Raw genomic sequence first — 12,396 nt, forward strand, 5'->3', positions numbered from 1 at the left:
CAACATACTAATGTAATGTGACATTTGTTACAGTTTGCAACATTTATAGTTGCATATTGTTTATTACATTTTTAACGAGTAGTATGCAGTATATATTGTTGCGTAGTATGCAGCAACACATTAGCATTTCATTACAACTGGCCTTATCTTCCACAGCTGCTGTAGTTCACTTAACAAGAACATCATCCTGTACAGTGTCTATCTTCAGATGACATCTCATCCTCCTTTCAAGCTCTGACAGCAAATAAACTCATTCTCAATGTCAATCCTCCATCTGTCAGATGGTTGGAGCCATTTATACACTGCAGTGGCAAGCTGTTTCTTTTTTCACTCCTAGTCCGTGATGTCATTTAAAGGGTTTTATTTTCTATGTGACTCCAGTTTAGTAAATGTATCTTTTGTTCTCTCTATATTAAACTTGGAGAAAGTATTTTAGCATCCAAAACGTACTCGCATCCCCTTTAAACATTCAGACAAAGATATGTATAGTAGAACAGACTTTATCATAAAGTTGAATACTAATGCAATAAACCGAGATCCACTTGAGGCAAAAGATCTTTTAACCATGCAAAGTGTTCCCATTTTTCTCAGCCTGTACCTGAGGTCACCTACAGATAGTAACAGATAGTAACAGTTGTTTTTACCACCATCCATGAGTCAAAATTGCAAAATGAATCCTAATAACAAATATTACAGAAATTCACCCCACTGTTCATGGCCATTTTCTAGCTTTATTCAGAATGAAGTGTGCACTTGTACTGCAGGAGAGCGCTGCCTAATTGGTCAGGTTAAAACTGAGATATTCCCCACATTCTGCCCACAAAGATGAGAGAACAGCTCTTGTTTCCTCTTCAAACACAAAGAAATTTGATTAATGATACACAGCCAGCTCAGCTATGGCCAGTTTGCTGTACAGTTGTCATTTGGAATTCAAAAGTAACTTTATCTTCATTACAACTGGCATCTCTTTTGCACTTCAAGCATATTGAGTGTGTATGACTCATATCGTTCTGTTTGAAGTTTACACATCCTTTATGAGCCATTCGCCCATGGTAAAGGCAAGCAAGTGTGCTGTGCCCTTGGATTAAACACAGATTTTCCATATTCAAGGGCATCTGTGATGTTATACTACTAATCACAAGTGAGTATTCAATAACTTCTCTTCAGTTTTTCCACCAAGGACATAGGTTCATGAAAATGGACAAATTTCAATAATTTAAAGGAATATTCTGGGTTCAAGACAAGTTAAGCTCAATCAACAGCATATGTGTTACAAAAAATATTTCAACTCGTCCCTCCTTTTCTTTAAAAAAAAAAAAGAAGAAGCAAAAATCGAGGTTACAGTGAGGCACTTACAATGGAAGTCAATGGGCCCGTTTTTAGAGAGTTAAAAGGCAGAAATGTGAAGCTTATAATTATATAAAAACACTGTAACAAGGTTAAAAATGGGAAAGGAGGAGGCAGGAACTGGCTGAACAGTCAAAGTAATATTTTAATTTAAACTTAAACAAAAAGACACAAAATATAAACGCACACACGGCAGCTGCGTGTGGCTCTCTCTCTCCCAAAATGCTGCATCCCGCTGCACTTATCCCTCTCCTCGGCTGATAAGCCTGATTGGGGGCCGGGCGTGCGTAGCCACGGCCCGGCCCGCCCTCCTCCTCGTCACACTCCTCCCTCCTTTGCCTCAGCCCGGGGAACCCCCGGCATGACGTACACCCCCCCCCCCCCCCCCCACCACCCCGCCTTTTTGGCCTGCCTGGCTTTTTCCCACCTCTCTAGAGCTGGGGAGGGGGACAAGTGTAGGGAAAAACAAAAAAAAGAGGAGAGGGAAAGGGCAAGGCAGAGCGACAGTGAGAGAGAAAGAGAGAGAGGAGAGAGAGAAAAAAAACTTGCTCGCCTGTTCTCAGACATGGCGTTGCTTGGTCCTCAATCACTCCTCCACCCTCTGGCGGATGACAGCCACTCATCCCCGGGCGGACCGGAGCAAGTCCTCCGACCCCTGGCGGATGGAATGCCCCTCCGCGTTCTGGCGGCCGGTAGGGAGCCCCACCGCCCCTGGCAGCGGCTCCACCGCTCCAGGCAGCCAGCAGCGAGCCCCTCCTCCCTTCGTGGACAGCGGCCGTTCCACCGTGTCCAGGCGGCCGGCAGTGACTCCTCCGTCCTGCGGCGGATGGCCGCGGCTGCTCCTTTGGGCAGACGGCAGTGGCGAGGACTCCATGACAGCGCATCCCTCCTCCTTCCCGGGTTTCGGCACCAATGTAACAATTATGGAAATGAGGAAGCTGGGGCCGGCTTGACAAAACACGTAGACATTTATTGTTGCACTTTTCAGTTGGACACAATAAGGCCTCTTTTCAGCAGTACACAAAAGGTTTGCTTTTCAGCAACACCACACTGACACGCAGATACACACAAACAGCTTCACGCATCTTTCTCTCCAGTCTGCCGCTACCTCTTCTCCTAAAGTACTCCTGCCACCCCTCGCTGGAACGCGAGACCGGTGTGGCCCTGCTCACCACAAACACATTCATTCTTCTGCTAAATCTTAGCAGTATTATTTGCAGTGTATTATTTGAGCTGTAAAGTTGTTTAAATTGTAGTTTTTACAGTCATTTTAGGATTTTAGGGCTTACGGCACTGTGATGGACTGGCCACCTGTCCAGGGTGTTTCCTTGCCTTCGGCCCGAGACAGCTGGGATAGGTTCCAGCACTACCTGCGACCCTACACAGGACAAGCGGCTATCCACATTTTTCCTGAATTTCAGAAGTGTTCCACAATTCAACTGTTTTCAGTTTCCGGTCTCCAGTGTTTTCACTCATATCGCCGTATATTCTAAGCAGGTAATGTCATTTTTAAGGTATTACATTTGTAAAAATTGTCAAAAAACATGGCGATACTTCACAGAGTCGAGATGTTTTTTAAAAGTGCCTCACCTGAGTGATAGATGACATGAAGCGGTGGTGGGTGGTGAGTTATGTTGTTATAATTAATTATTATAGTTGTTATGACAGAAAACAACTGCACAAGTTGAGCCTGAATTTTTTTTTTTTACTCCAAGTAACACTTAAATTGTTGTTGTTCTCTGGATCATTCATTTTGGCAGATTTTACTTGCTGTCTCAAGACCAGAAATAGAAAACAGGCAATTAGAATCATCCTGGTGTTGCCCAGTGTTTGCTCAGGAAAACTGTAGAAAGAAGATGGATGGGTTTATGGCATTACGTTGTCATGCAAATTTTTATACAACTTTACACAGACAAGGTTATTAAGCGATTTTATCACACTAAAATCATGTTTACACACATATTGTTTACATGTTGTGGCTATACGTTTGAAACAGTGAGTATTTTAATGTTTACAGATTAACCCCATTCACTTCCATTATAAGTGTCTCACTATAACCCAGATTTGTGCTTTTTTGTTTGTTTTAAAGAAAAGGAGAGACGAGTCAAAATGTATTTTTGTGGTAATCAACATTATGCAAAGAAATGCTGTCGACTGAGTTTAACTTGTACTGAACCTGGACTATTCCTTTAAGCAGTTACACATCAGTGTACAAAATATTGGTGGAGGCACAACGTTTTAAATCTACGCAAACGTGTCCATATGATGTTCTAAATCAGTTCATATGTTAAACTAAGGCCTTGTTTACATTATATATAGAGAAGACTTCATGGAACATCCCAGATATGTTGTGACACAAATAATTGAACATTTACATTTAAGATTAATTTACACATATACGATAGATGATTTTATCCAAAGTGATTTACACTAGGAACAATAAAGCTTTTCTGTGCTTTTTTCCCCCCACTTGTGACCAGATCTGAGTAGATCGTTAATACTTGTATACAGGGTTGGGGAGTAACGGAATACATGTAACGGGATTACGTATTTAAAATACAAAATATTTAATTGGTATCAATTTAAATAATTGGTAATTAGAATACAGTTACATTCAAAAAGTATTTTGATAACTGAAGAGATTACTTTTCATTTTATTGTCATTTGTTTCATTTAATATTTAGTCCTTTCAGATGGAAAACATTTATCCATATAAATGATGTGATCCAAAGTGCATTTGAACAGCGGTGAAACACTTTCTTATGATGTGTTACATTCATACGAGCAGACAGAGAAGTACGTTTGAAGTAAGTTTGGAGCAGAAGAAATAGAAATAAACCTTGTGTAAATTGTCAGCTTTACGCTAAGCTAAAATGCTATTTCTAGCCATTTTACATGCACATGTTACCAGACACGATCATATTGTTTTATCAAGAAAATTCACGTTAGATCATAATTTCTTTTTTTCTAGTAAGACCTTTGATATTAGGGCAAAAATCTAATTCTTGATTAGATTTTCTGTATTGCTTCTCTGTAAAAATATCTAAAAATCCTTAAAACAAGATCAGTTTGATTTATCTTGTTTTAGAAACAACACTGTATAAGATATTTCGGTTTTTCAGAGAATGTATTTTTAACATGTGTATTTTGTCTTACTGTACTGGCAGAGTTTTTATAGTCAAAACAAGTGAAAAAATCTACCAGTGCTGAAGAAGTAATCCAAAGTATTTAGATTACGTTACTGACCTTGAGTAATCTAACAGAATACGTTATAAATGACATTTTACAGCATGTATTCTGTAATCTGTAGTGGAATACATTTCAAAAGTAACCCTCCCAACCCTGCTTGTATAAAGTGGTGAGGTTAGTTTGATTAGCTTGCCCCCATGTGCAATTTACCATAGAAACCAGCGGATGGCACTGTAAGTAATACTAGCTCACAGCTGTTAAACAAGTCTTCTGTCAAGCACTTTTTTGAAGCTTTATTTTTGTTTGTTTTTTTGCTTTCAACCGACCAAAAAAGGTAAAAATAAAATAAAATAAAAATTATTTAGGCCATATGTCTTATTTTAGTATATAGATATATTATTTTGTATACATTATTTACATTAGCAACAAGTGTGTTGCTATTTTACAATATAAGCATATTTTATTGAACATTAGCTGATTCAAACGTTAGTAATCAAGGTAACTAAATGATCTCAATACACCACGTTTCATGTGTGCGTGTGCGCATGCGCAATACGCACCCCTCGCCGTGATTTTTGACTTTCCCGGGTCAAAGAAAATCCAGAATCCTGTCAGAATCCACACCTGGTTTTTCACGAGTCGGTACCCACTACAAACCTCTCCAGCAGCTCACGCCGTTTGCTTGTGTTGGATACTCCACTGCGGTGCCGTTAAATCTGTTGAACGCGTACTTTCGCCGTGCGTTCAGAAACACGCCGGTCGGTCTTCAGCGCGTCGGAGCCCATTTGCAGCCGCAGCCGTTCCGGGGTCGTGCGGAGCATGTGTGGATTGACTTGATGCCTCCTTTAAAAACCCTTCTGTGGTTTTTAACTTACAAGAAAACACCCGGAGCGCGAAATCTTGCCGGCTGCAGACGATGTTCAGTGTTTAATTATAAAATACCTCAAGCGTTCTCCGCGTTGAAACTTTACCTCAGAAAACACGGTGGATAACTTGCGTTTTTTTCTTTTCTTTTTTTATTTCCCTGAGGTATTTTTTGTGTGATTTTTACCTCAGAAAGTGATGGCGGAGTGGAGGGCACGGCTGCTCGTGTTTTTCGCGAGTCTCACGGTTCTCCGGTTCTGCGGTGCGAATAAAGGTAAGTTTCGGCTCTTTCGATATCGTTACTCACGTTGGACGCGAGTCGCAACATCGCCAAATCCCCGCCAATGATAACGCGCTGCATTTTCATAAGATATTTCAGATATTATCTTCTTAACTAACCAGATAAATCAGTTTCTACTATTTCAGTATTCTAACATTTCACCCTAATTACTAATTCCTCTCTGCACAATTTGGTGACTGTGAGTCATTCTGATTCTAATCGATAAGTGTAATGGTTTATTGGTGAATGGCCTTAAAGAGGTGGGCTGATAACCAACGACTTCAAGGCTGAAGATTCAAATCCTGCAATGGTAATTCAGTAATTGCATGCCCAAAAACTTGGTAAATAATCCTTGGTTGCCCCAGGTGTATTAAATGTACTGTATGCAGAATGACAAATTATTTATTACTTGAGTAAATATTAGTAGGGAATGTTTTATTCAACCTTGGAACAATGATCCAATGGCTTTGAAAGGAGAGAACATTTGTAGGAAGCCACCACTGACCCTCATCCATCTATCCATCCATCCAGAAGAAGAGACGAGGATGCTCTTGACCTCTCCCTAGAGAAGAGACGTGGGTACGATCAGAGAGGGCAGAGATCGAATGATGGCGGTAATGCCAGGGTCAGGTACAGACCTCAGGGAATCTTCACTGTTGGGCATGATGAAAGGGAAATTTCTGGTTGAGGCATGTGCAGATCAGTCTCTCTGTCACTGGAATTGCCGTGAGGTGAATTAAAAAAAAATTAACACCCCATTTACACCAAATACAGCTTCACAAGAGATTTTTGTGACATTTCTACAACTTAAATTCCCTATTTGGCACAGATCAGAATAGCTTTCCATAGATCCCAGCATGCACATAACACTGAGGATGACGAGTGTTTTCCCATTTTAATAAGAGGATTCAGATTAATTTGATTCAGATCATGGTTTCAGGGTTCTAAATAGAGTTGAATCACTTATCGAAAGCAGTTCATTGATATATGGTAGTTTTACTCTCGCTTTGGCTGCATTTTCAGTTTTTTAAAGGATCCCAGATACGGCTGGAATTGGGCTTTTGTACATGTAGCCAGTTTTGAGTTACTAATTATGACATCACTCTGACAATAATTTTTTGTTTATTTGAAACACATTTCCTTGAGGTTTCAAACTCGTATAGAGTTTAAAGCCAAGCCACAAGGCCTCTCACATAGATAGTCTGCTTGTAAACTGACTATTCGCAATGCTTTATAGAGTTTCGTAAAGTCATTTTTCTTTTTGCTGCTTGATGGAAAAATCCTTCTTGTGAAGTTGTGTAAACTGAATTAGTCTCTCAACTTTATGTACAATGTTTTATTTCCATTTTGATTACAAAGAGCTTTAGGGGCCGTTCACACAGAATGTGTTATTGCTTTCAAAAACAGCTAGACGAAGTGCAACAGAATGTAAAAGATCACAGGTATCTGAAGACATGTTTTTAAAAATTTAACTATTTTGAACTTAACACATCATGAAGCCAAGCTAAAAGTCCTGTCTTAAAGATGGACTGCTTGTAAAGGATTAATCATAAAGTTTCATCAAGTAATTTTAATTTGCTTGATGTGGAAAAACCTTGTAGTGAAGTCTTATCAAACTGAATTAGCCTCTTGTATCAATTTTAATTTTGGTTCAACACGCAACAATTTAACATTATTCGTACAATATGACGATAAGTTAACCCCATTTATTTAAAAACACATTTTATGCTCTTACAATTTTGGATATTACAGGTGCTAATTAGACCTTTAGACACTAAAAGTACAGCATCTCTGAAAGCACTGTGAATATCATAAGTGACGACTTACATCGGAGGACAACAACATAAGCAAATTACTTCTTGTAGATTCTTGTAGCTCCCTGTGTTTTACTGTCTCAAGTTAGAGGCTTATGCTTCACAGAGTGTTTACATGCACAATCTTACACCGATTATGCTTAAGACGACAGTGTATAGCCATGTAAACCTTAAACGGTATTCCTTTATGGGGGAAGGTTATAAACGGTTTAAGTAAAACCAATCGTCACCTGTAGATTTTTGCCCATTAACCTGATTTCACTCTGCATGTGAACACTTTTACCAGTGATTTTACCAGCTTATCCAAGGTGTGCGCAAGCCTTTTTACATTTTGACCTCAAAAGCACAGATTAACACGATTTCAAGTCTCATGTCAACACGTTTTTCTTGCATTGTTGGATTTTTTTTTGTTTTTTTTTTTTGGGTTGTTATCAGCGTATTGGTGTGCATGTAAACGTATTCATAGAAGTCCGTAGAAGACAGATTATCAGCAGAAAGACAATCTGCCATCTCGTATGCCACTCTTGAGAAAGGCAGGAACCGGTCACAATCATCATGCTGTCTCTGCATAATTGCTTTTGGCACAGCAGGTAAATGGCACAAATGGAGACATCTGTAGCTATCTCCATCTCTCATTAGCTGTGTGTGTGGTGGTGGTGGTGGATGGTTGGTGGGGGTAATGGGGGGGTGGGGGCTCTGATCTTGAAAGCTAGCTTAATCCTCATCAATGTCAGGCTGAATGATTGAATGACAGTTTACTGCATCCATTTGACTCCTCCCGTTGCTGCTACTAGCAGGATATAAACAGCGCAATCTTATTCACAGGGCTCGAGGGGAAATTTGTGAATCTACACACAGACTATCAGGTCTGCTGCTTTTCAAACATGATGAGCATAGCTGCTTTCTCGCCACCTGCAGCTGGTTGAGAAGATGAAAATTCCCAGACAAACACATTCATGCAGTTTCTTATCTTTGTATTCTTATCCAAGTGTGACTAGCAGTGGGTAGAAGGGTGTTTTTATCAATTTGTGATGACTTCAGCTCTAGAATCAAGCTGTCTTGGATTCATAACTATGGCTGATTGCAACCATGTCTACAGACATACCTGCAAAGTGTGCCTCTTTGTGGTTTGGTAACAAGAAAGGTAATTAGTTATTTCATTTTAGTGGGAATATAATGATTCAGTGCTGGACCCAGCTTGTGTTGAGCCTTTTAATTGCTTGAGTCTTTTGAGAGTTGTACACTTTCAGCTTGACAAAATCCTACAATTAAATGTGGTTAATTACAGTGCTTGCAAGGCATTGTATTGATATTTCTCTTTCTTCTCCACAATTTCTGGAATTCAGCTTGATCTGAACATATAGACTCCATTCAATATTTATTTTGTAGATAATTACAGTCTTGGATGTGCTATCTGTTTTTGTAAACGCTTACATTGATTGAATGTTCTTGATTCAAATCCCGCCAATACAATAACGCCACTGTAATATTTGTACTTTGAATTGCAAATGGTCGTGTCTTGCATTCATTTAACCATCCATAGCCACCCTGAGACTTGGGCTATTGTCCCATGGGAACCAGTAAGTAATCGCGTTCACATAAACCATGGTAAGCACGATTCGAAGGTTGCTTTTTTGCTCTTAAATTGCTTAAATATTGTTAGGTTTAGTGATGAGGTTTTGGTTAGGGGGTAGATTTAATATAATATGCATTTCTGTTGACTGTATTATTTAACTTAAAATTAAAATACAACTCTTCTTTTGGTGCCATTCTGTGGACATTTCACCTGGAAACGGGCTCACACGTCCTAAACGTTCAACAACACTTCCAGCTTTGGCCATTAGGGGGCAGTAATTAAAATTTCAGTAAGCACAGACTAAATTCAGCAGTAAAAGTTTAGACCTACTGTTCTGGAAGTCACAGAGAGATCAGTTTCCTTGTATTTCTTCCAAGAAATCTAGTTAGAGAGAATTAAGGAAAAACAATTTTTTTTTTGTTTTTTTTTTTTGCAGAGAATACTGTTTCTTCATTACACAAAGTCTAGAAAGCATTTTTATTTCGATTTGAATGTCAAAGAGCTCTAGGGGCCATTCAAACAAAACACATTCTTTTATTCAACAACAGTGCAACAAGACACAATGGCCAATGACATCTGTCTGATGTGTGTGAACATAGATCAATAAAAAATAGTGCAGATGGAATGCAAAGACACGTCCTGTGTGAATGAACTCTTTAAATGCCAATTAAATTGCTTTTAGATCCTATTTATTCTGGAGCATACATTGAAGCCTGTGGTTTGGTCTTGAGGAGCCACCGAGATCTATGAATCTATGGCTGTGGAAAGATGGAAAATTCCAGCAGGAGTTGGCTTTACTGTTTGAGGTGGAAAGGCATGTTTGTCCTTCTGAATATAGCATTTGACTAGGCAGATCCTCGCACTCAGCCTCTTACTGGGAAAGGTCAAAGCCCTGAAAGACAGGTCATCCTTGATTTCTCCTTCTGCGGTCTCTGTGAATAGAGAACTCTTGCTGGATGTTATCACCTCTCCAACACTTCTCCTGTTTTTTGGATCTTGCCTGTAAAGAATGCTTAGATTGAGGGCGGTTGCCGAGAAGGCATCATTTTAATGAGGTCAGGAGAAAGCTTGCTGAGAAGAGCCCAGTGTTTGACCCTTGTGGGGAGGGTCTAGATACATGGCTATTGTGTGCATTGAAAGTCTTGACAGTAGTCTGTGAGAATCTGAACAAGACATAACCCAACCGACTCTAGTTTGTATGTGCCCTTAATTATAAATCCTTGATGTTTGGCTAGAGTTTAGGCTGTGTCAGAGAACAGTATGAATACATGGATTTCAATAGGAATGGTGTGTCATAAGGTAGTAGACAGCAGAGAGGTGGCTCTAGTTGTGCTTTCGGAAATCCAATTTGCTGTATTGCCACTTGATTCAATTTGGCCACGCTCTTTCTACACCTTCAAAGTAGATCTTATGTATTCTTATCCATCTGAGATTTCTCTAATGTGTAAGCTAACTGCTGGTCAGTTCAAAATGTGCCCCTTCTCTCAACACCTGCTCCATTATCCAGATTTTTTGATAATTTGTCTTCAGAAACTGGTCATTTGTTCGATGTACAATAAGGAAATCACTCCTGTTCATCCCTTCTGAAGGTGCTGTGGTTTTCCCATTGGGTTACATAGGAGAGTATGAATAGTGTAAGAGAAGAACATTAGCTGTCTCTAAAACAGTGATAAGTTGGTTTAATTTGATCACAGTGTACCTTCTGGGCTGCTTTCACTACCTGATTTCTTGTCTTCCTGCTAATGTATCCATTAGCAGGTAGACAAAACAGCCCATTGTGGCCCTCCTGTCCATGTTAAGACTAGAGTATTCTTAGTTTTTCCATGCGCTGCTACGTCTCGCACAAGGTCGAGAGCTCGAGCCATTCAAAGTATATTCTTCTGACCACGAGTCTGGATGCATCCGGTAAAACTCTTCAGTGCAGACAACATGCACAGATGCGGACTGTCCTTGTGTCTAGAAAAACAGGCTTGTAAGCGGACAATACGCGCGTACTGTTCTGATGATGAAACTTGCATTGTGTGAACTGTGCACAAGACGTAGCCGCACAGCTGCACATAGCCTCAAGTATATTTAACCTAAAACTGTTAAAAAATGTAGATATATTCAAAAACATAAGCCGATGCCACTCTTTGGTTTGAATATATTTAGATATTGAAGATTTAGTTCTGACTTGTTCTAGATCTAGATCAAGCCATTACTTCAGAACTGACCCTGCGAAAATGTGTAAATGGAATGGGAGATGTGGTAATTGTTCCCTGATTGGTGGGTTTGGGGTACATAACCATGGAGAGAAATTTCCAGCTCTCCAGACCACATGCTAGCAAGCCTCCCGCTGATATCGCTTCACTTAGTCTCTGTCAGGGAGTCAAATTACTGCCTTTCTTTTGTAGAGTCTTGCAGAATTGGCCATTTATAGGTTTGAACACTTTGGCCTAATTTAATGGATGACCTCACTCTAACTCAAAAATGCAGGTCATCTAACTGGCCAATGTCCATTTATTTCTGTGTTGTGATTTTTTTTATTTTTTCTGGGGGGGGGGTCTAAAATGCACAGTACGATCTGATACATCCATTGCCTAAAATGTTAAATCGAGTGAACAAGAGCAAGCTAATAATGATCTTTGCATTTTCTACAGTGTGTGCTTTGCATATTCTTTTTTTATACTTTGAGCGAAGCCATGAACCCTATCTGAAATAATCTTTACGCTGTCTCACTTCTTACAAATGATGTATTTAAAAGGGCAGCCAAGCTTACATTAATGTCCCTTTGTACTGTGCATTAATGAAAGGCGTAAGGCTGCTATAAAGGGCAGCCAGACTTGGAGATGACTGCCAAATGATAAACTGGCCTTTCCTCCTCATTAGCTTGATAGAGGAGTCGCTCTATTTGTTGTCAGGGTTGAGACTGGCTTCGGTTGCCCCTAGACTGCTAATATAGATAGGTAGAGGTAACATAGTGTGGAGCCAAGAGCAGGCATGCTTTTAGAAACGCGAGGAGATTGTTTGTTGGTTTTGAAGGTTATGGCCCATTTTTTTTGAGGATTAACTTTTCTTATTCCCTACTTTCTCCAAACATCCGGCAAAGCAGGAAAAGTATCTATTGGGTGTTAGGATTTGCATGCCTAGGCTAATTGTTGCCTTTCTTCTGATATGTAAAATTCATTTTAATTGAGTCAGCCTGCACTGATAAAAATAATTTTCTTACTCAGTAATTTTGTCTTGTTTTTCAGTAAAAATATCTAAGCATTCTAAGAACAAGATACGTTTTGTTATTAGATATGAAATATTTTCTCTTGTTTTCAGAGAAAACTAGCTTAATTAAG

General features: G+C 39.6%; 1 protein-coding gene across 1 annotated transcript in view; it reads left to right on the forward strand.

Moving 5' to 3' along the window:
- Window positions 1–5,533: 5,533 nt before the first annotated feature.
- LOC127436055 (neogenin) overlaps window positions 5,534–12,396 on the forward strand; it is a 167,797-nt gene continuing 160,934 nt past the window's right edge. The window contains exon 1 of the mRNA XM_051689971.1: window positions 5,534–5,674. Within this exon, the coding sequence (XP_051545931.1) occupies window positions 5,599–5,674 (76 nt within the window). The 5' untranslated portion in view covers window positions 5,534–5,598. The remainder of the gene's footprint in view (window positions 5,675–12,396) is intronic.

This window comes from Myxocyprinus asiaticus, chromosome 46, assembly GCF_019703515.2.
Source record: "Myxocyprinus asiaticus isolate MX2 ecotype Aquarium Trade chromosome 46, UBuf_Myxa_2, whole genome shotgun sequence".
NCBI classification, from domain to species: domain Eukaryota; kingdom Metazoa; phylum Chordata; class Actinopteri; order Cypriniformes; family Catostomidae; genus Myxocyprinus; species Myxocyprinus asiaticus.